General features: G+C 46.7%; 1 protein-coding gene across 2 annotated transcripts; it reads right to left on the bottom strand.

Annotated features, from left to right (window-relative positions):
- Positions 1–1299: 1299 nt before the first annotated feature.
- Positions 1300–24570, bottom strand: LOC138287265 (zinc finger protein 836-like). Of its 2 annotated transcripts, none has more exons than XM_069227625.1 (2): positions 24361–24570; positions 1300–6152 (listed from the first exon to the last, which is right to left on the bottom strand). In XM_069227625.1, the coding sequence occupies exon 2, from the start codon at positions 5469–5471 to the stop codon at positions 3288–3290; it is 2184 nt and encodes a 727-aa protein (XP_069083726.1). In that variant the 5' UTR covers positions 5472–6152; positions 24361–24570; the 3' UTR covers positions 1300–3287. The 2 variants fall into 2 exon arrangements, with proteins under 2 accessions (XP_069083726.1, XP_069083727.1); XM_069227626.1 differs by having other exon boundaries at positions 24487–24568.
- Between the last annotated feature and the right edge of the window lie 592 nt (positions 24571–25162).

The following is a 25162-nucleotide window of genomic DNA, read 5'->3' as shown; positions in this document are numbered from 1 at the left end:
TGCTGAAATCGTAGGTGGTGCAGGACTTGGTACTTCAGTTATACACTGATGTGTGTGTAATTAGTTTTGTTGTGGATATCTTTCATGGTTGTACGCTAATTTTCTGGAGCTTTTTGGTACATAAATATTTATTCCAAATATGATTATGTCCTAGCATTTTTCTGGGGTGTTTGGGTGGTGTCACTGTGACTTGGTGCGCTGCATTGGTGAGTACATAGTTGGGGGGGGGGGGTCGCATATGTGTGTGACCGTAACCTTTCGTCCTCCCCCTCCCGTGTGTCGTAGGTGCAGTACTCACCGTTGTCGTCTGCGCCGGACTTCGTACTCGTGGTAGATGAGAAGGTAGACGAGAGCAGGTAGGATGTTTAATTCGGGTTCCATACTGTCCTCCTTCCTCCTGGAGTGCGTAGTGGTGAGCGTTTTCCCGTCCGTAGTCTGTTTCTGCCGTGTTTTTATCGCAGTGCTCCCGCCCCGGAAAAGGTGGCGGATTGGTGAGTTGGAATAGTGTGGGCGGTACATTGTCTGCCGCCTGTCTGTTGGCGGTGACCGCTGCGCTGTTTGTTTGTACCGCCGTGGCGGTCGGAGTGTTAAGGTGGCTGTCTGTGTTGGCGGTTCCCGCCAGGGTCAGAATCCCATATTTTTTACCGCCAGCCTGTTGGCGGGTTGGCCGCCGCTTTAACACCGACCGCCAGGGTTAGAATCACCCCCACAATCTGCAATGGCAGTGTGCATGTGTTAGGTGAGGGGTCCCTTAGGGTGGCACAACACATGCTTCAGCCCTTAGAGACCTTCCCTGGTCACAGGGCCTTTGGTACCACTGGTACCTTTTACAAGGAACTTATCTGTGTGCCAGAGGTGTGCCAATTGTAGAATCAATGGTACATTTTTAGTGAAAGAACTTTGGTGCTGGGGCCAGGTTAGCAGGGTCCCAGCACAATTCTCAGTCAAGTCAGCATCAATTTCAGGCAAAAAGTGGGTGGTAACTGCAACAGGGAGCCATTTTCCTACACCGTCCATCATTTTATTTTATTTTGTAATAATCAATAGTGCCTTTACATTTTGTATTTATCTGGTCATAATCATTGTGCTTTAAAGGTAAAGGTCAAATGTTAGGCTATGTCTTCTGACGAATTCCTTCCTATTCTGTTAACATAGAGACTGGTGTTTACTTTTCTTACTCTTACTGCAAAGCGATTGGAGTTTTTAAAGTACACTATGTGACAACCTTGCTGGTGTACATGCAGTGTGAAAGAAAAGGCGGTAGAATGTCATTTTCTGTAACACACAACAACATTTAAATACCTGTACCTTTCTTAAGTGCTGATTTATTTCAGAATATATCACCAGTTAGGAAAGCAAAAAAGAAACACATTTTTGTGTAATTTTGAAGCGTGATGGCAACAAAGATTATAAAAGGATCAGAACAAACCAAGACAGTTAAATTGGGTGATGCACAAAGGATATTCACTGTAACTCGATTTCCATACATTATCCTTTCTGTGCTATATACCTTTATCAGTAAAGCTATATGTCTGCAAATTCAGCAGTCAGTTGGATGGAAGATGTGCCGTCTGTAAATGAATAATGCTTTAATATTGTACTATAGACTCACGCCCCACCACGCACAGTTGTTATCAATGATGTCCTTTCAAATGTTGCAATGATGGTATCAATGATGCTACTGAACATGTAATGAGTCATGTAATAGGCTGTGCATGGTCATGGTGTGTCTTACAGTTACTTCAGGGCACGAGTTATAGTTGTTAGTGATAATTATAACTGGTGAATTTCAGTGTTTTTTAAATTTAAAACGTTACGTTGTCACAAACATTTTCACCTAACTGTAAAAGCACTTTAAACAGTGAATTTCCAAGGTATTTTAATGTAAAGCAAGATATAATTACAACTCATTACTATAACGTCACTTTAACCTTGTTTATTTTCAGAGAATTTCTAGGGCTTTTTTAACATAAAGGCTTATATTTTATTATCATACATAAAGCCAATCTCCGCTGCACACAACAGAACATGAAGAGCATGGGGTTAGCCACAGGGCCTGGCCTGCTGCCAGGTCCTGCCTCCAACTACCAGAGGGCAGCCAACCCCACCACACACGGTCATTACACTAAACATTTGGGGCCAGGCCCTGAGTCCAACCCCCGCACACAAGCAACCTCACGCCACACATCACCTTTGGCCGTGCACATCATGAGGTTGGACAGGCCCTGAGTCCAGCCCCTTGCAAGCAGCAATCCCCACACCACACTTGGCCTTCTGGTATGCGCAGGGTGCGGTTGGTCTTGCAGGTCCTGGCCACACTCGGGCAGACAATTGATTTTGTTGAAGAGTTACAACACCAAAATATAACAAGTGGGCCTATTGGCTTCATTAAGGGGTGGACATAGCAATATACATTAAGCATACATAGCATATTATATATATATATATATATATGTACATATATATATATATATATATATGAATCATCCTTCTCCAAAAATCATTATTTTTAATCAAAAGTAACATTTCAGTAATTCATACAATGCAATGTTTAATAATAGTGATTGTTAAAAGAAAGACCTAGAGACATTTTTTAAATAAAACCTATGGGTCTCTCAGTCTTTCTTTTAACATTTTTTCAGGTCACAAAAAGGAAGTAAAAAAAAAAAAACACAAGAGGACCTTGTGCTCAAGCTGGAGACCATGAAGCTCTAGCTATGAGTGTTTTAAAAAAATATGGTAAGTTCTCCTGGGGTCATGGATTCAAAGACCCCATGAACTTACTGTTTTCTAAAAAATGTTGCTGGAAAGTTGCCGCACTCGATGAGGTTCCTCCCACAACATTGAAAGAATGCTTGATGGTCTCCATGTGCCTTCTAGAGCCACTGTCAAGCTGTGGAAAATATGCTTAAAAATCGCATGCAGGGTATTCAGCGGCTCTCTTTCAAGGAGCAGTTAATAGTAAACGTGTGCCTCCTGTCTCTCATTATTCTTTTTAATTTTGTTCTTTTTATTTTGGATGTTCCATGCAGCTCCACTCCCCAAGCCTTTACAGGCCCTGGGGACTCCATCCCCAAGGCCATGCTCAGTTCCTTAGGGAAGGGGGTGCGCACCTCTGCAGGACTGTTTTCTACTTTATAGGTAGGGGGAACTGTGTATCCCCTCCCCCAGCCTCTGAACATTCACTAAAACTACTTCTACATTCATTGCAATGGTATGGTTTTTCCCCAGTGCATGTTCGCTGAAGTCTTTGTCGCTCTGATAATTGACTACAGTTATTCATACATTCACTGCACCTGAATGTTTTCCCCTGAGTGTGTTTGTTGATGTCTTTGTAGCTCTGATAATTGACTAAAGCACTTTGCATATTCACTGCACTTGAATGGTTTTTCTCCTGTGTATGTTTGTTGATGTTTTTGTCGATCTGATAACTGACTAAAGCTCTTCACACATTCACTGCATTTAAATGGCATTTCCCCTGTGTATGTCCGCTGATGACTTTGTAGTTTTGATAACCAACTAATGCACTTTGCACATTCACTGCACTTTAATGTTTTTTCCCCTGTGTGTCTTCTCTGATGTGTTTGGAGGTTTGATAGCTGACTAAAGCTCTTCACACATTCACTGCACTGGAATGGTTTTTCCCCCGTGTGTGTTCGTTGATGAATCCTGAGATTTGAGGAATCACCAAAACGACTCCCACATTCACTGCAATCATATGGTTTTTCCCCTGTGTGTTTTCGCTGATGTCTCTGTAGTTCTACTAATCGACTAAAGCTCTTCACACATTCACTGCACTTGAATGGCTTTTCCCCTGTGTGAGTTAGCTGATGAATCCTTAATCCTGAAGAGTCAACAAAACCACTGCCACATTCACTGCACTTGAATGGTTTTTCCCCTGTGTGTGTTCGCTGATGAACCCTGAGATTTGAGAAATTACTAAACCTACTTCCACATTCATTGCAAGGGTATGGTTTTTCCCCAGTGTGTGTTCGCAGATGTGTTTGGAGGTTTGATAATTGACTAAAGCTCTTCACACATTCACTGCACTTGTATGGTTTTTCTCCGGTGTGTGTTCGTTGATGTCTTTGTAGCTCTGATAATTGACTGAAGCACTTTGCACATTCACTGCACTTGAATGGTTTATCTCCTATGTGCGTTCGTTGATGTCTTTGCAGGTCTGATAATTGACTAAAGCGCTTCACACATTCACTGCACTTGAATGGTTTTTCCCCTGTGTGTGTCCGTTGATGTCTTTGTAGGTCTGAGAATTGACTAAAGCTCTTCACACATTCACTGCATTTAAATGGCTTTTCCCCTGTGTGTGTTCGCTGATGAACTTGTAGCTTTGATAACCAACTAAAGCACTTTGCACATTCACTGCACTTGAATGGTTTTTCCCCCGTGTGTGTTCGCTGATGTGTTTGGAGGTTTGATAATTGACTAAAGCTCTTCACACATTCACTGCACTTGAATGGTTTTTCCCCTGTGTGTGTTCGCTGATGAATCCTGAGATTTGAGGATTCACTAAAACTACTCCCACATTTACTGCAAAGGTATGGTTTTTCACCTGTGTGTGTTCGCTGATGAATCCTGAGATTTGAGGATTCACTAAAACGACTCCCACATTCACTGCAACTGTATGGTTTTTCCACTGTGTGTGTTCGTTGATGTCTCTGTAGTTCTACTAATCTACTAAAGCTCTTCACACATTCACTGCACTTAAATGGCTTTTCCCCTGTGTGTTTTAGCTGATGAATCCTTAATCCTGAAGAGTCAACAAAACCACTTCCACATTCACTGCACTTGAATGGTTTTTCCCCTGTGTGTGTTCGCTGATGAATCCTTAGATTTGAAGAATCACTAAACTTACTTCCACATTCATTGCAAGGGTATGGTCTTTCCCCAGTGTGTGTTCGCAGATGTGTTTGGAGGTTTGATAACTGACGAAAGCTCATCACACATTCACTGCACTTGTATGGTTTTTCTCCCGTGTGTGTTCGCTGATGATTCTTTAATGTTGAGGAACGACCAAAACTACTTCCACATTGATTGCAGTCATATGGTTTTTCCCCTGTGTGAATTCGCTGATGTGTTTGTAGGTTTTGTAATCGACTAAAGCTCTTTACACATTCACTGCACTTGAATTGCTTCTCCCCTATGTGTGTTCGTTGATGCTCTATTAGGTGTGCTGAGTGACTAAAGTTCTTCCCACATTCACTGCACTTGAATGTTCTTTCTGATGTGTGGGTTTGTTGACATTGTAGGGTTGATAAGTGACTAAAGCTCTTCCCACATTCACTGCAGTTGAATGGTTTTTCTCCTCTGTGTGTTCGTTGATGGTGCTTTAATAGAGATGCAAAACTAAAGCTCTCACTAAATGTGTATGATTTTCCTTTCTTGGTTAGTGTCTGTGGGTCAGGTATATATTTGTCTGCATCCCAAGACTGTGTTTCGTGACGGGCCAACATGGCTGATAAACCACTTATGTTATTCGAACATGTCCTGTATGTGTGTGATAATTTGCACGTTTGATTTCTGATTTAACAATAACATGCAATAGTCATTAAATACTTGCAACTTTCATAATATGTATAAGGTTCTTTGTAGGTGCCTTTAGATTGGATTATGGTTATGCACGCTTAAGGGTGAAGATTCATCTTCCTTCTGTCTGGTCAAATTGGGACAGTCCACTGTACTCCTCTTTCATTTACCCTTCAGTTGTCTGGCTCCGCTCCGTTGTGCTTTTCTCTAGTTAGTGTGGTTTGGCCAGAAAGAGTTTACAATACACCTTGAGCACTGAATGACGGGCTGTTATCGCTTTAGAAAACAGATCACTGCTGTGACCACATCACACCGATCCCATGAACAAAGCTGGTGTTGGACACCGGTTTATACAGGAGGTGGTTTGTTACAGTTGTTGCCATCATTTTCTAGAGATCATCTCTGGGGTTGCACAGCTCGGACTCTTCCAATCACTCAACGGCCCTTGAGTGCTTTTTCCAGGATCTGTCTGTTTACGTGCAGGCCACTCTGTCGCCGACTTCACTGATGTGTTCTTGAATACCGGAGCTCATTGTTGGTGACTGTTGTTTGCAGATTTGCAGTTTATCTTCATTATTTATTATGATTCTTGCATCCAAGGCTTGTTTCTGTAGGATGTAAAGATATTTACAATTACTAAATGGAAACATAATGGAACGTGAATAGGCAATATTTAACTGGTTGTAAATAACATCTATTCTTTACCATCTTTGAAACTTAGCAAGAAATGTTTCACCATACACGGATATTTAACTAAATGTTCTGTTGAACATGTCACATCTCATTAACTTCAGAAAGAAGGTGATTTACCAGGGTTCACAGAGCAACTTAGTAAAGAAAAGGAGGTAACGGAGCACTTACAGCTACTGGTACAGTTTTAGGTAGATGCACATGGACACAATTTCATTTAAACAAGAAAACACTGTGGAAAAAGAGAGGGATCAGGATGGGCTGTCGTTATTTCAATAACTCTTCAGAAAGTAGATAACAAAGTTAACTATTAAAGGGGTATATAACAAAGATAATTCTTCAGGAAAAATATAACAAAGGTAACTCTTCAGAGCTTTCCTGTTCACATTGGATCAGCTCAAATGCCAATTCCTATCTTTACCTTGCTGTTCATTACATCAACTTTAGACACTTTCAACAGCTCCCTTGGTTCAAGCATTTCTGGGTTTTTTCTAACCTGGAAGATTGGAGCATCATTGTGAAGTGGGTTTCCAATAGCTATAACATCTGTCCATCTCCCTTAAACTAGCATAGCTACAGGGCCTGGTTCTGGCCCTCAAAGACAACTTAAAAGGAAAGTCTTTAGTTCTTCCAAAAGTAGATAAAGTTCTGCTAGCTGCAGCTCCTTCTAGGGCTTTTTATGTAAAACAGAATGAGGGGTTCATTGTAATGCCCACTCTTTAGATTATACAAACAGAGAGGCAAAGATTGATCCATATTATTTAATATTCAAAGATATCAGTCATTTAGTCCTTATGGAGAATCCATCACAACCAATAATTTACCTGACATATCCCTGCAACAGATGTGTGCATAATAATCTTTTTCCCCCTTTTTCTACCTTTACATTGCTTCTGACTTAATGATGTTCTTTCAGGCCCAGGATGCTACTTTGTGACTGAATGGGCATTTGGCAGAGCGGGAGGAGGTGTCCGTTATCCACAGGTGATGCAGCATTTTTACATTTCCATATTTCTAATATTCAAGTTTACTTCATTTCCTGTCCTTCAGCTCCCCTATGTCTGCACTCACTCTGTAGCATTCAGTAGAAGTCAAATAATGGCCTGTAAGTCAAGAGGCCACGGTTGTCAGCCCAGGATTACCAGCTTCACTTCAGAAGCTCACATGGGAGATAGAAACAGAGAAGGTGCACAGACAGGTGCTTATAAGGTACAAACAGAAGAGGTGCACAGGTAGGTGCTTATGAGGTACCAGTAAAGGAGCTACAAGGGTAGGTGCTTATGAGGTACAAACAGAGGAGGTGCACAGGTAGGTGCTTATGAGGTACCAGTAGAGGAGCTACACAGGTAGGTGCTTATGAGGTACAAACAGAGGAGGTGCACAGGTAGGTGCTTATGAGATACCAGTAGAGGAGCTGCACGGGTAGGTGCTTATGAGGTACAAACAGAGGGGGTCCACAGGTAGGTGCTTATGAGATACCAGTAGAGGAGCTGCACAGGTAGGTGCTTATGAGGTACAAACAGAGGGGGTCCACAGGAAGGTGCTTATGAGATACCAGTAGAGGAGCTGCACAGGTAGGTGCTTATGAGGTACAAACAGAGGGGGTCCACAGGCAGGTGCTTATGAGATACCAGTAGAGGAGCTGCACAGGTAGGTGCTTATGAGGTACAAACAGAGGGGGTCCACAGGAAGGTGCTTATGAGATACCAGTAGAGGAGCTGCACAGGTAGGTGCTTATGAGGTACAAACAGAGGAGGTGCACAGGTAGGTGCTTATGAGGTACAAACAGAGGAGGTGCACAGGCCAGTGCTTGTGAGGTACAAACAGAGGAGGTGCACAGGTAGGTGCTTACGAGATACAAGGAGAGGAGCTGCACAGGTAGGTGTTTGAAAGGTACAAACAGAGAAGGTGAACAGGTCGGTGCTTGTGAGGTACAAACCGCGGAGGTGCACAGGCCAGTGCTTGTGAGGTACAAACAGAGGAGGTGCACAGGTAGGTGCTTATGAGGTACAAACAGAGGAGGTGCACAGGTCGGTGCTTAAGAGGTACAAACTGGGGAGGTGCACAGGTAGGTGCTTGTAAGGTACAAACAGAGAAGGTGCACGGGTAGGTGCTTATGAGGTACAAACAGAGGAGGTGCCCAGGTAGGTGCTTATGAGGTACACACAGAGGAGGTGCACAGGTAGGTGCTTATGAGGTACAAACAGAGGAGGTGCACAGGCCAGTGCTTGTGAGGTACAAACACTTTGACAACTCACCCAGGTCCAACAGACTCAGATGCAACTTTTGAGGGTGAGGACTCTGCCTACCAAGCTGCACCTCTGCATCCACTGGCTGTCAGACATGTTGGCGCTGGGCTCTCAAGGGTGCAGACTTCTCAGCTTTTATGGCCATGTGGCTGTAACAGGGAGTCACTCAACTGAGTCTTGGAGTCGCCTATCCTATCTGAATATTGTAGACAACCTTTCAACAAGTGGGCCACCACCAACACAGTGCTTTCTTTGCCAGTCCAAAGTGCCAGAGGCACAGTCCAGTCTTTGGTGTTGCATCTTCTTGCTGGGTCCTGAGAACAGCAGGATGGTCTTTCTTCGGTCCTCTCTCTAGTACAGATGTGATCTGAGGTCTGGGTGCCAGGCGTGCTACTTTTATGCCTACTACTAGCCTTAGGGGATGTGGTGACTAACTAGCCGACTGGCTACCAAAGTCCCTCCCGCCTGATGAAGCCCACTCCAATCATGAGATGACCCTTTTCCTGTTGTGTGGAGCGCCTTAGCACAGCCCAGAGGTGTGGCAACCTAGGGGAAGCAACACCATTAAAAAAACTGTTTGATAATGGCTTCTTTCTCTCTGCCCGAGTTGCCAGCCAGCAGCTTTTCCATGTGTGACCAACATTTGCCCTTCAAAGGCAACTTCCTCTTTGAAGATCGCCCTTTGGGCGCACACCTACTGTGGTCATCCTGCCAGGAGAGGTCACACCTCTTTCCTCGGCAGGTCATTTGGTCCTCTGCCTGAGAGACGTTCTCACATCTCTTCAGGAGGCAGGAGGCTGTCTTGAGGACAGCAGCTTTTGTGCAACATTAAACAGCCACAAAAAAAACTTCCTGACAGCACATCGTTCAGGGAAATACATCACTAGGACACATCACACTTCAAACACCTGCCTCATCGCTCACCAGCTCATAAAGGTACCTCGGAAGTGAACATGTCTATGTCCAGCTCCACAGCCCAAGCCTGTGCTCCAGTTGCCCAATAAAGGTGAATCTCAATCGCTCTGGATCACCCAGGTTGGTAGACAAATATGAGCTTCTCGCAGACTGACTGGAGAAATGTAATTTAATTGATGTCTGCCACTTTTATTTAACAAGGGGGGGATGGAGTGTAGCATATTGACTCGACGTGCACTAGGGCCCTGGTGGGTCTAGGCAGACTCTAACCAGTAACTAAGTAAGATGTTGGGGAAGTGTTAGGGTGTGGTCTAGGAAGTGTGGCATAATGGGCAGCGTGTGACTGGAGCTTGGTGAATAACTGTGTACACAACCCTCAAGCAAAAGAGGTACAGCACAGAAGGCAGCTTTGGAGGCCTCCTTCACACAATGCCAAGGTACAGCGGAGGGCAAGAACAAAAAGACTGGACTGGGAAGCATCCCAGGGTAATTACCAGTGGCTGAAATGAACTCAAACATTCCACCCACCATTTTCCGTATTGCTAAATATGCCACATATGCCCAGACATGGGTCCCATACTTGCTGAACCATTGGAATCAAGCTACATCCTACAGTCAAGGCTCAAATAGGCTGAAATCGGTCTTGGGTTGCTTATGTTGTGGTTCAGAAAGGACCTGACCTTTCAGGCTCCACTGCTCCTATTGGAAGGAGTCTAATCCTGGTTAGCACATATCTGCTTCCTCTCTGAGGTGGCATGGTGGGCCAAAAAATGATGGACCAGGATGCAGCCCCAAATAATTACCAGTGGCTTAGATTAGTTCCTCAACATCCCTGGAAATGGCATCACATCCCTTTAAGCCTACTGATGTCCATAACATTACAGAAAATGATGTCACACTACAATGGGCACAGAGGGAGATGACATCAGCAAAACTACATGAGAAGACATAGATGAAAGACTTTTGAGGACTGACTCACTGGCACTTCCTTTCCTTTCCTCCTAAGTACAAGTGTTAGGAGCTCCAGTAGCTTCAGAGAGGCAGGCAAGGTACGATATGGCGTTTCTCTTTCAACTGAAGAGCCAGGCAAAGACCAGCCTGTACAGCCGGCTCTCGCTTCAAAGAAATGGAAGAGATAGCAGTACAGCCCTGTCAAGCTGTGCAGATATTTCTTCCGCTCTCTTCAAAAGCCCTGGTACGGACCAGGATGCATAACTTGTTATTCCTCTTGCATGGTTGAGTCGGGCCCTGGGGAGGGCCAGGATGCTGTGCCGGGGCCTGGTGAGGACAAGGATGCTGTACCTAAGTTCTGGTGAGGACCGGGACATGTGTTGGGGCCTGGTGATTACCAGGGTGTGAGCCATGGATCCATGGGTCCAGGATGCTCAGTCAGGGCCTGCGGGGTCCAGGACGTGAGCCCAGGCCTGGTGAGGACAAGGATGTTGACTCAGGGGCTGGTGAGGACCAGGAAATGAGCCAGGACTTGGTGAGGACCAGGATGTGAGCTGGGGCCTGGTGAGGACCAGGATGTGAGCTGGGGCCTGGTGAGGACCAGCACGTGAGCTGGGGCCTGGTGAGGACCAGCACGTGAGCCGGGGCCTGGTGAGGACCGGCATGTAAGCCGGGGCCTGTGATCCGGGACCTGGTGAGGACCAGCATGTGAGCCGGGGCCTGGTGAGGACCAGCACGTGAGCCGGGGCCTGGTGAGGACCAGCACGTGAGCCGGGGCCTGGTGAGGACCAGCACGTGAGCCGGGGCCTGGTGAGGACCAGCACGTGAGCAGGGGCCTGGTGAGGACCAGCACGTGAGCAGGGGCCTGGTGAGGACCAGCACGTGAGCCGGGGCCTGGTGAGGACCAGCACGTGAGCCGGGGCCTGGCCAGGACCAGCACGTGAGCCGGGGCCTGGCCAGGACCAGCACGTGAGCCGGGGCCTGGCCAGGACCAGCACGTGAGCCGGGGCCTGGTGAGGACCAGCATGTGAGCCGGGGCCTGGTGAGGACCAGCATGTGAGCCGGGGCCTGGTGAGTACCAGCACGTGAGCTGGGGCCTGATGAGGACCAGCACGTGAGCCGGGGCCTGGTGAGGACCAGCATGTGAGCCGCGCCTGGTGAGGACCAGGACATGAGCCGGGGCCTGGTGAGGACCAGCACGTGAGCCGGGGCCTGGTGAGTACCAGCATGTGAGCCGGGCCTGGTGAGGACCGGCATGTAAGCCGGGGCCTGTGATCCGGGGCCTGGTGAGGACCAGCACGTGAGCCGGGGCCTGGTGAGGACCAGCACGTGAGCCGGGGCCTGGCCAGGACCAGCACGTGAGCAGGGGCCTGGTGAGGACCAGCACGTGAGCCGGGGCCTGGTGAGGACCAGCATGTGAGCCGGGGCCTGGTGAGGACCAGCATGTGAGCAGGGGCCTGGTGAGGACCAGCACGTGAGCCGGGGCCTGGTGAGGACCAGCACTTGAGCCGGGGCCTGGCCAGGACCAGCACGTGAGCCGGGGCCTGGCCAGGACCAGCACGTGAGCAGGGGCCTGGTGAGGACCAGCACGTGAGCCGGGGCCTGGTCAGGACCAGCATGTGAGCCGGGGCCTGGTCAGGACCAGCATGTGAGCCTGGTCAGGACCAGCATGTGAGCCGGGGCCTGGTCAGGACCAGCATGTGAGCCGGGGCCTGGTCAGGACCAGCATGTGAGCCGGGGCCTGGTCAGGACAAGCATGTGCTGCATTGACCTCTCACATGAGCTCTCGATGTGGCATAGGTGCCAAGTTTCCAGATTGCTGATGAGTGAAATTTCTATAATTTCAGTGAACATATGAATTACTTTCTACAACCAAATGTGTGACACTGTAAGTGCCACTGCGAGACAAGCAATGAAGTCCAAGTAAACATGAATACAATAGAATTGCCTTGCTTTTGAGTAATGAGAAGCTGTAAAAATATCTTTGAAGTTGATGCAAAACCCTGGAAGTGAAGGTCATTAACCTATTTGATAATGCCAGACAATCTCAAATATTTTGTAGGAAATTAAAAGTTAGTGTAGTGCAAACTTCAAATTCCCAGTGGAGTGACCTGTGCCACTGTGCGCAGAGCATCCCACACACACCACATGATGGGCAGCACCACATATACACCCTGCGATGATGCCGCTCACTCCATCTCTGCTGGAATGCCCATGATGGGCATCACCCACACACTCTGCATGATGCCCACTTCATCTCTGCTGGAAGACCCATGATGGGCAGCACCCACACACACCCTGCATGATTTTCACTTCCTCTCTACTGGAAGACAAATGATGGGCAGCACCCACACACACCCTGCATGATGCTCACTTCGTCTCTGCTGGAAGAGCCATGATGGGCAGCACCCCACATGCACCCTGCATGATGCCCACTTCATCTCTACTGGAAGACCCATGATGGGCAGCACCCACACACTGCATGACACCCACTCCATCTCTGCTTGGAATACCCATGATGGGCAGTGCCCCACACACACCCTCTATGATGCCCACCCCATCTCTGCTAAAGGGCCCATGATGGGCATCACCCACACACACCCTGCACGTGCATGATGCCCACTCCATTTCTGCTGGAAGGCCCATGATGGGCAGCAACCCACATACGTTTTCCATGATGCACATCTGATCTCTGCTGGAAAAGCCATTATGGGCAGCGCCCCATATACACCCTGTGATGCTCATGCCATCCTGCTGGAAGGCCCAGTTTGTGATTGGAGGTCAGGGGTGGACTCTGGTGATAACATCCTGCCCCACGGCTGCTGCCCTCCCTGGCCTCCCCCTCTTCAGCACAGACTCCTCCCCCAGCACAGGCTGCCACCATTAACATGTAAGTGTCCCACTAACGCATAGGAACCAGTCCAACATGGGCCTGTAGTAGTAGGCAGCAGCACTGAAGGATTGTGCCCTCAGATCATTAAACATATCTCAGTCCCCACCCTCCTCAGCACAGGCTGCCTCCCCAAGCACAGATTGACATCATTAACATGTAAGTGTCCAACATGGCACTGCAGCGCTAGGCAGCACCACTGAAGGTTTGTGTCCTCAGATCATTAAACATGTCTCTGTTGCCCCCAGGCCCTGAGACTTCTTCATTGCAGCCTAGTATGGGAGGTTAAGCACATGCTGCTGAAATCAGATGGACACAGTGCAGAGTCTGCATACAGGAAGTGCATCACTCACCTGAACTCTGACCCTCCACAAGTGCCTGGGAGTGTGCCTTCCAGGCTAGGCGCTTTGTGGGGAGCTGCAGGGGCAGTTCAAGGCTGTCACTTCACATGCAGAGAGCCAGGGCACAGACTAGGCGCTGCTTTTTAAAGCGACTCCTGGTCCCAGTGATCTGACTCAGCCCTGAGCCCGGTGAAGGATTCTCATTAAGGACAGAGCAGCCCAGAGTTCATTACACCCCATAGAGCGCCTCTGACTCCACCCTCTACATCGAGCCGCTATGCACAGGCCCCGAAGAAAGACACTGCTCCCCTGGACCTGCCCAGAGGCGCTAGATGCAAGACTCTGGATCAAACCGGAGGCGATTTAATACCAGACTCTAGGCGCTACACACAGGACACGTGTTAATCACTCAGAATAAAGAAATGACAGAAATGTCCGGATCCTTTATGCATGAATAATGCTTGGACTAACAACTGTATTTTCAGCTAACTTTAGGGTTTAGTGCTAAAACACATAAACCTAACATACTCAAACCGATTTAACAGTCATGCACAAGAGAATATTCATAGGTGATTGTGGTGTGTGGGTGCTTTATGCAACATTGATGGTTCTGTAACAGCGCCCAAAAGCATGAGAAGTGGAAGTAGGACATTGTGAGTTCTAACTCTCCGTGTTAATTCTTGAAGTGAATGACATTTGCCTCCCAATATCTGACGCAGAAGAAGTTATTTCATCATCACATGCATCTGTAAGTGCACCCACCATAGTGCTACTTCCCCAGTGGTGTTCAACATCTGGAGCCTTGGGCGTTTGGACGGCTCATCACTGACTACGTAATGATTCATTGTTAGATTAATTGCAGGTAAATATATTTTATGAGTTTCTTATTTTGAGAAAATCATTTAACCAAATCCTGACTGGTGCAAGGATAGAATCGGTGCAAGATGGCAAAATTATTAATAGGAGAAAAATATTTTGAAAGGTTTTTGGGCAAAATTATTGATAGGAGAAAAGGATGTTGAAAAGTTTAGTTCTTAGTAAGTTTCTGAAGGCTTGACGGTTAAGTAAAATATGAATCTTGAGCAGTAAAGGATTCCAGGTCTTAGAAGCTAGAATGCAGAACTATAGACTTCCTGCTATACGTTTCTGGAACCGTGGCACTGGAAATGAAATCTGGATTGAGAAGAAAAGGAACACAAATGATATTCAGGTTTGCGTTTACAAGTGAACAGGAACCCTCATTTTTTTAAACTCTGCTGGTGAATGAAATGACTTAAAAAGTATGTGCTGCCTTGTGAGTAAAGAATGAAAGTTTGTTCAGACTTTCTCAGACCACAGATAAGACTGCAGCTTTCTGAATTATCTTAAATTTGCTTTTGTGTTGCTGAAGCCATCAAATATACAGTGTTCTCATAGCCCAGCCTTGCGGAGAGGAGAGCATTCACTGACAAAATATTCATGTGAGAAGAAAGAAAAAGGAAACATCTTCAATAGCCAAAGATGGTAGAAACAGGGGAATTCCACTGAATTAATTTTAATAATGAGTCCCTGCTGCTGACCACCATCACCATCACCATCTCCTAGTAGTAGTAGTTTGGGACGAGGTCACTTTCAGAACTTCGAAATGAAACTCATACTTGCTGTTAAATACCAGAATGAGCACTGTACATCTATATCGCCAGAGCTCCTGGCATGTTTTGCATTGAAGGTTTTGTAAACCAATGAAAGTCCAGTTCTCAATACCTGTGAGTAAAGAGAGACCACTGTCACTCACTCCCAGAAACTGCATCAGATGGTGGGGCCTGAAGGAGAGGTACTAGAACCAGCAGAATTGCAGACGCTTTCGCTTGCTACTACAAAGAGGGCTAGACCGCTGCAACCATTGCCCCAGATAGCAGGATATCTGGAATCGATCACAACCCCTGCCTTAGATGCTAAGGCCCAGGAAGCGCTTGATGCGGAGATAACATTGGAGGAAGTCCAAGCTACCATGTCCATATTTAAATCTAATTAGACCCGAGATCTCAACAGAATTCCTGCAGAATTCTAAAAGGAATATATGGACCTCCTGGGACCCCATCTCCTGAACATGTTCTTGGAAACAGGCCAGATGGGGGCTCTTCCCCCTGACCTCATGCGGGCATCCATAATAGTGATACACAAAGGGGGTAAGCCCAGGGAACACTGTAGTTCCTAGCACCCATTTTCCCTGTTGAATACTGAGGTTAAAATACTGGCCACGATTTTAGCTACTAGGCTCATACAAGTAACCAATCAGGCTATATGCCTGTAAGGTCTACCCACTACAATCTAAGATGCACACATAACTTGCTACATGAAATAAAAGATCAGCCAGATCCACATCTTTTGTTAACACTCAACACTGCAGAATCGTTTGCCGTGGTCCACTGGCCCTTCTTAGAGAATACCCTGGTGAAATGTGGATTTGATCCCCATTTTAGGCAATGAGTAAGATTGCTATATCTGGCCCCAGTAGCTTTCGTCAGGGTAAATGGAGTGATGCCCTCAGAATCTTTGATTGGTAGGGGTACAAGACAGGTGTCTCCCTTTTCCCCCTTCCTGTTCACCCTTACTATAGAATCATTGGCTTGTAGGGTCCACGACCACCTGGACATCAGGGGATTTCACATCTCGGGCGAGGCGGCCTTCAGGAGGAGAACGCACTATACACAGACAATGTCCACCTTTACAGCATCCAACCCTCTATGTATCTCTCTTTGCTTTTCCAGCTGTTGGAGGAATATGGGGCTGCTCGGGATATTGCGTTAACTGGGATAACTCCTTACTATATCTTCCGCAGAAAGCGGCTGTGGTTCCCCCTCTCCCACATTGGTTGACTCATACTACACTGGGGTTTAAATACCTGATAATATTTCTAACGCTACATAAAGGGGTATGTTTTGAACGTAACTTTTGACGAGTTATTCGTACCTGCAGAGGGGACATGGAGAGATGGCGGTGACTGCCCCTTACACTGCTAGGGAGGGCAGCTTTGTGTAAGATGGTATCATTACCCAAGCTATTTTATGCCCTCCAACAAACATACTACCTGATCCCCCCTGAGACCTTCACCCGCAATAGAGGGGGACCTACGAACCTTGTAATGGGATAGTAAACGCCCAGGGTGGCTCGGTACATGCATACCTCAAATGTACCGGGGCACACATCGTCTTCCTACAGGAAACCCACACTGGTAAGGGGGAAGACCATAGATAACAGAAACACTGGCAGGGTCAGAACTACTGCATGACCTACTTTGCCTATATGAGGGAGGCTACGTGAGGTGGTCGTGGATTAGACCCCAGGGCCTCTTCAAATGCATGGATACCATAGCACAGGGGCGCTATTTGTTTGTGGAAGGGATATTATATGGCACAGCTATATTACTAGGAAGTGTCTACTCACCAAATACAGACCAGTCGCAATTCCTGTCAGAGCTGGCGGTGCAACTGGTCCGCTGATCCCAACTCCCATGGATAATTGGTGGCAATTTTAACTGTGTGTTAGACACTGAGCTCGGCCAGTCCCACGCACCACTACCTCTGCAATACCCTGAACACTCAGACAAATTCTAGAAGGTTGGGCTCAAAGAGCCGTTTGTTACTTTGGCAACGTCAATTAACCCTACTGGCTGAGTGCTGTAGATCCATATTTTTATGTATTAATCCCAGTCTTTGAGATCTAGCAATTGATGGTGCCAGCCCTACAAGGGAGGCCTCCTGTTCGGAGATCCTTTTGTAAAAGAAGTAACTAGATTTGTCAACATAGTTACTTCTTTGGATAAGGCTCAGTCAGCTCTGAACAAAGTTTTCCAACCCGACCTTTTCACTAGGGCTGGGAGGGGCCATTTATCCTACCAGACTATACAAAGGATTTCCAAGTCGCAAAAGGACCGGGAATGACAATCAAAAGGAGCGCTCTCTTCTTTTAGTCCAGAGGTCGGGTCACAGAGGACACTTTCCACATGGAAACGTTTGTGTAAATTCAGCAACTCTTTCTTTCAAGAAGGTAAGTTATCAACTCTCTTCACCCCTAGGTTTAGGGCGTAGAGTTCGTCATTTTTTACACAATCATGAAATACTTACAAAAGAAGGATGGGTTCTTCAAACAAATAGCATTGAGACAAAAGCATAAGATTTGAATGACTGCATTCCTTTTCGGGCACATCTACTATTTTGCTGGCATGACCGAACAATAAGGACAATCAAACCTTGCGACCAGTGAACAATCATACTGCGGCAGGCAGTAGAAGCAATATCTCCAGCCATTTCTCTTAGTATTTTCTCTGTATTTAATTCAGGGTTCCAAGATTTCCTTGTGTTTTGTAGGGCAGCATCTAACATCACATGCAACTTTTTCCTTAAGCACACGCCAATCCATATTCGACTACCAATATTTTTCTAACTTGGTGTGGGATTCCTTTTGTGTGGTAAGTGTTGCACAAATACTTTACACAGTGCCTCCTATTTAAGTCTGACTTCTCTATGCCAAGCTACCAGAGGGTTGAACACAGGTTAACTTATGGTTGACTTGTGCCTCACCCTGATAAGGACTGTGGTTGCTGCATGACCAGGGCTCACACCCCAGCTAACAAACAACCCAATTTCTTACATGCCAAACCATAATAACCACACTAATATCACAATTACCCCAGTCCGCTCCTTGTCCAGAGGGTATATAACCTGTTATTTAATGTCTCACCCTCTCTTCCAGGAGGCCATCCTCTTCACTTGTATCGCTGTGGCTGTGTCTTGCAGCAATCACTCTGGTGCTGTGGTGCCATAACTGCTCTGTTTGGTAGCCGGCCTCTACCACACCCAAGGCCTTTCTTACCAAAAGATTGCCCATGCAACAAGCCTGCTTTATATCTGGCAGTGTTATTCACCCATCATGCATTCCATGTGTCAATGAATCTACAGCAGCTTGTGGAGGACCCTCGTTGCATCAAGCCTTTAGAAACAAATCTCAGGTGCCCAGTATGACACATTCTGAAGTATGGATACCTCGCAAACATGAGGGGAAAGCAATCACCAGTGTTGAACATCTCTCTGGAACTCAGAGAAGGCGTCGCACTGATTACACTCATAAAATTCTTCCACATTTTTACTGACGTAGAAGACCCGATATGTGTATCTGTCACTTGCTGGGACGGGAGAGGCATAGCCTGCTCTTTGATCCTAGGTTCAAAGAGGATATATTGCTATTTATGCGAATTAATGCTGAATCCAGGTTTATTTCCCATATTGACAATACATGTGGCGAGGTCTGCGATGACCGGAAGGATCCTGTCTGCGTACAGCTATATTGTCCCATTGTGGGCTCTATCAATGCATCTACTGTTATCTAGTTTGGTAAAGTTTCTTCTATTACTGTAAAGAGCAACAGACAGAGGGGACATCCCAGACTGGATCTCATTTCTAGAGCGAATGATTCCGACAGGAGCCCAATCACTTGTCCTTGAGTCATGAGGGTGATTTACAGGAGTTTGACCCAGAACAGAAACTGAATTCTGAGATGCATTTGATAAGGGTCTTGGTGTTGGGATTCCAGAATATAGCGCTCACTTAAGTGGTTCATTAGAGATAAAAAAGTCAGGGACTAATAGAAGAGCCAGGTTGTCAGCTTCTTGGCAGTCAGTGAGAAGTGGTGAGGAGGTTCTGATGCGTAACTGCATGCATTAAGAATGATGTAGAAGGGCTAACCACCAGAGCGGGGTCTGCATGTGTGGAAATGTAATACCCTAATGATGACAAGATATGGGCCAGGTTTAGAGTGTCACGCAGTGTTCAATTTCTATTCAATTTAGGAGGAAGAACTATCACTGTGTTCTTGCAATGAGTCTAGATATGTTGGATCAATTCAACACAATTTATCCTTTTAAAAAAAAAAAAATGTATTGCATTTTTCACTTTAGTTCTGTTCCCAGCGTTTGCCAGATACATTGTACAGATATATTGAATCAATTGCGCTGTTAATACACAGTTTAACGCTTTAACTTCAACAACTTAACTGAGGTCACTATCGGTCATTCAATAAGGAGTACAAGAATGGTTTCTAAACAGTCGCTTGCCTAGAAGTTGTTATGCACACTTTATCACTGCGTTAGGTATATACATTTATGAGACGAGACTGGTGTTTATGTGCTGCGTTGGGGAAGATCCGGGACGGAGGGAGTGTGCGTGTGGGGTCTAGGGTGTGTGGCTTGCCTTTCTGTATGGAACATTAGCTCCTCTGTGAGTGATCGCTGTGGAGCACCCCCGGCGGACCAGTCGGTCGCGGGGGGCGCCATTCTGCCCGGTGATTCGAATCCGCTGAGCGCCGAGTTGGGTGGGGGAGCAGGCCCATCAGGCTAACTGCTGCCTGATAATTATCGTATGCATTAGTTCAAGGCGGTTTCTCGTCACTTTTGGCGTCTAGCCTGTCTATTAAGGTCTCCCACACCTCCCTGCCCGTCTGCCGGTGGGGCCCCACTTTTGTGTTCCTCAGTACCATCAGTTCTACGTTGGCCCATCTCAGTATCGTTTCATGCCAGGACATCAGGTCCGGGGCAGTGGTCGACTTCCAGTTCATTGCTATCAGCCTTTTGTACATTACATAAGCTAGGTCTATAAACTTATGTAAGTGTTTGTGTTTTTTATCTCTTTGTCTCAGACCTAGCAGACAGGATTTAGGATCTACTGTAAGTGCCAGTCCCGTCAATTCCGATACTTTCTCCACTATTGCGGACCATTTCACACGCACCTGGGAGCAGTCCCATACCATGTGGTAGAAATGTGCCAGCGGGGCTCGGCACCTTGGGCAGGCTGGGTCCAGGCTGGGAAACATTAGTTTAATCCTGGCTGGTGAAAGGTATGTTTGGTGTAAGTAGTTAAATTGCGTATATCGGAACCTAGGGTTTCTCGAGACTCCCCTGGTATGTAGTAGGGCGCGAGGCCATTCCTCCCGTGTGATCGGGAGTGGGAGCACCTCATTCCAATTAGTTAGTGCCTTTTCTAAGGTGGGTACCGAGTGCTTATTCAATGTTTTGTATAAATTCGACACTATCTGCAGCTGGCTGTCATATTGTAACATATGGTGTAGTATTGGGGAGGTCACAGGCTCTTGGTCCCCCGTCACCCACATCTTCTTTATAGTGTGGCATATGGCATGGTATGTCATGAATTGACCCGGGTTTACTAGTGTGAGGTCACGTATCTCTTCAAAGTTCATTAATTTCCCTTCTTCGAAGCAATCGCCTATCTTCTCTATTCCCGCCTCTGCCCACACCACCAACGACCTTCTCCTATCTCTCCCTGCCCAGCCAGGGAGCGCCCCCAGCTGTAAAAGGGGGGAGTAGGGGAGCGCGCAACGGCCGCCTTGGATATATCTCTTCCAGCATGCGTGCGCCACCAGCATCTGTGGTTTGTCGGCCACTCCCCTCGGTGCTCCGGCTGCCATCCAGGCGATCAGTGGCGTATCACTTAGGTTCGCCAGCGCCCAGGTCGATTCCGCTAGTGTGGGCCTGTGTATCCAGCTTAGTATCCACTGGAGCTGAGCAGCCGCGTAATAGCGCTCAAAGTTTGGGGCTCCCATGCCACCCTCAGACACTGGGCGCTGTAGTGTGGTGAGTGCGACCCGCGCCCTGCCTCCCGACCAAATAAGTTGCAGCAGTGCGCCGTTCAGTTCGCGGAAGAAGCTCTTGGGGATCAGGAGTGGCAATGCACAGAAGTAGTACAGGAGTCGAGGGAGTATCAGCATGTTTGCTATTGCGACTCTGCCCATTGGTGACAATGGTAGTTTGCCCCAGAAGCGTAGAGATCCCTTGATGGAGGCAAGTGCTCTCCCCAGGTTTCCATCTCTAAGGTCCTCTGATTTGTGGTATATTTGAACCCCCAAGTATTTAAAGGAGTCGAAGCACCATCTCAAGTGCCCGGTCAAGGCTGTTGCCCTATTTGACAGTGTCCGTGCGATCAGGGGAAACACGCACGATTTTTGCCAGTTTACTACTAGTCCAGACATTGTGCCGAACTCAGACAGGAGTGTTATTACTGAGGGGATTGTCTCACTTCCTCTGCGTAGATATATTAAGGCATCATCTGCGTACAGAGATATTATGTGCTTCGTCCCGTTCCTAAATATGCCCCATTCCTCCTCCATCAATCGCAGACGGGTGGCCAGAGGCTCCATAGCGATAGCAAATAATAGGGGTGACAAGGGGCATCCTTGTCTAGTGCCTCTTGCGATCGGGAAACTCTCGGATACCGTTCTGCCTGTTCTAACCCGTGCTTGTGGCATGGAGTACAGTGTCTGTACCCATTGTATATATTTTGGGGCAATTTCAACACAATTTATCCTTATGAGTTTATTAGGTACCCGACTGTGCTACGAGGCAGTTGTTTCTTTCATCCACTTACTGATGGTTGATTTATTACCTTTCTTCACTATATATAATTGATTAAGGAGATGGGCTGGTTAGCAGTGTGAGTAAATTCTTGGTATGTTTAAATACATGCCACACGTCACAGAGCTCATGGTGCCTCTGTGAGAGCATGTGACATCAACTGAATTCAGAAACAGTCAGATGTACGTGACCTGATGAAACATTTTAGGCAATTGAGTCAGATTCCCAATGTGTTCCCTGTACATGTGTATTATACTTATCAATGACTTTCATAGACCAACTGTTAGAGAGTAGCATCCGGCTGAAGCCTCTGTGTCTGTTGCATTTGCAATAGTATGAATAAGCTCTGTGTGTTCAATTGGAATGTGTGCCGTCTTTCTCAATGCTAAGATCCAATAACTATGGATTCCTTTCTGAGGGCCTGGGAAATGATAGGAATGGGGAGGTGACAAAAAACAAAACGCCATGGTATCAGAATTTCCTAGGAGGTCCTTACCTCCAGGAATTATAATAGCCCCTTCAGATCCATGCTGTAAGAAAGGTAAATAAATGATAAAGTAACAAATCTAAGTGTGCTTTTTTATTAACAAAAGTGAGTATTTGTTTATTGGCAATCTTGTGTGTGGGGGTGTTTAGAAGGGTGAGTGGGTAACTACGTGCATAAGTCAATGGGTAACTAAATGGATGGATGAGTGAGAGCAGCGATAGATGCATGAATGCACACCTAAGTGATAATATAGACAAATGAAGAAGTGGACAATGTGAATGAATGGGTGAGTGGATAGATTAAAGGTTGACTACATGAAATGATGAATGATTGAGTAAATTGATGAATGGATCATTTGCAAACTCAGAGTTCATAGATCAATGACTCAGAATGAATGAGAGAGCAGATGAATGAATGATTAAGCAAGTGCTTGTGTGCACGGATACTACATACTGCAATAAACACCACTGCATACACTGTCTCTGTAAACAACCCTCATAGTATAGTACAAATCAGTGCAGTGGAAATAGAGTCCTCATAGTGCAGTAAGGTGAAGTGTGTGCACAGATTCTTCATACTGCAGTAAGATGTGGTGCAGAGCATACAGATTTCTCATAGTGCAGTGAAGATGCAATGCAGTGGAACAGACTCCTCATAGTGTAGTAGGATGCAGTGTAGTGCAAGCGTCTTATAGTGTAGTAAGATGCAGTGCAGTATGCAAAGTTTCTAATAAATAGTGCAGCAGGATGCAGTGCATTGTGCACAGATGCCTCATAGTGCTGTAACATGCAGTGCATCTTTCTCACAGTGTAGAAAGATACAATGCAGTGGCACAGATTCATCACAGTGCAGTAAAATGCAGTGCAGTGCACATATTCCTCATAGTACGGTAAGATGCAATGCAGTGCACAGAATCCTCACACTGTAGTAAGATGCAGTACAGCATGCACAGATTCCTCATAGTGCAGTAGCACAGATTCCTCACAGTGCAGTAAGATGCAGTAAGGTGCAGAGATTCCTCATAGTACAGTAAGATGAAGTGCAGTGGCACATATTCCTTTATAGTACATTAAGATGCAGTGTACTGCACATATTTCTCACAGTGCAGTAAGATGCAGTGCAGTACACACAGACTTCTCATAGTGCTGTAAAATGCAGTATGGTGAACAAATTCATCATAGTGCAGTAAGTTGAAGTGCAGTGTGTACACATTCCTCATAGTGCAGTAAGATGTAGTGCATCATGCACATATATCTCAGTGCAGTAAGATGCAGTGCACTGTGCACAGATTTCTCACAGTGCAGTAAGATGAAGTGCACAGATTCCCCATAGTGCTGTTGTATGCATTGCAGCATGCACAGATTCCTCATAGTGCAGTAAGATTCTGTTGCAGTGCAGAGTCCTCACAGTGCAGTAAGACGCAGTACAGTGCACATATTCCTCACAGTGCAATACGATGCAGTGCAGCATGCACAGATTCCTCATAGTGCAGTAAGATGCAGTGCACAGATTCCTCACAATGCAGTAAGGTGCAGTGCACAGATTCCTCAAAGTGCAGTAAGATGCAGTGCAGATTCCTCACAGTGCAATAAGATGCAGTGCAGTGCACAGATTCCTCATAGTACAGTAAGATGCAGTGCAGCGTGTACAGATTCCTCACAGTGCAGTAAGATACAGTGTACAGATTCCTCAGTGCAGTAAGATGCAGTGCGCTGCACAGATCCCCTCTTTAACACAAATGATGACCACAAACACCCCCAGGGCGGGAAGGAAAGCCCCCCCAGGTCCCCGGATAGAAGAGCCCGGCTCAGCCCGGCTCCTGGCAGAGATTTCCTCCAGGATTATTCAGTCTATTTCTACAAACACAGCAGAAGGTGCTGACAATCTCCTACCTGAGCAGAAACCTGTGCAGACATTTCCAGGCTCTCTCCTCCCCCTGGGGCTGGGGGGGGCAGGTGCAGCTCTGGGGTGTCAGGGGGGGTCTGTGAGGGTCTGAAGATAAAGGTAACCGTACAGACCCTCAGGGGCTCTTCCTCCTCTGCAGCAGGCTGAATACAGAAGGATAGGCCGTAAGTGCAGTGAACATCCGGTGCTAATGCTGACACTGCCGCCGCTGACCCGGAAAGTGACACCTTTACTCTGCCATCCAACCTTATCACGTACTCCTTTTCCGCACATGCGCAGACCACACCAGTCACCGGAAGTAGACACACTATTTCTCGCACGCGCACAGACAGCCCCAAACATGCTATAATTGATAAACACTACTCTCTCGCACATGCGTAGACTATCCTTGTAACCGACGTGAGTGTCTGCTCCTCGCACATGCGCAGACTTCCTCAGTTGCCGGAAGTGGACTGATAGTACTCTCTTGCACATGCGCTGACTGCCCCAGTGGTCGGAGGATGAGAAGGATCCCTTGTTTGGGCCTCAAGTCGCAGGACACGGAAAAGGTCAAAGACGCAAACACCAGACATCAGCCCCCTCCAGAGCTCCAGGACCAGGCATAAGGTGCCCCCATAAGGAAGAGGCAGAAAACTCAAGAAATGAAAAGCAAAGAAAAACACGAAAATACCACATTTGTTATTTATACAAAATAAAAAACGGAACCAGAAACCAAGGGAGCAGGAACATTCCCAGAGGAAATCAGTGCCTTCCTTGCAGGACTGCCACTCACTCCCTGCCCTGCCACTC

This window comes from Pleurodeles waltl, chromosome 4_1 (assembly GCF_031143425.1).
Source record: "Pleurodeles waltl isolate 20211129_DDA chromosome 4_1, aPleWal1.hap1.20221129, whole genome shotgun sequence".
Taxonomy (NCBI): Eukaryota; Metazoa; Chordata; class Amphibia; order Caudata; family Salamandridae; genus Pleurodeles; species Pleurodeles waltl.
Note: the sequence above shows the minus strand (reverse complement) of the source record. Positions and strands in the feature narration are given on the sequence as shown.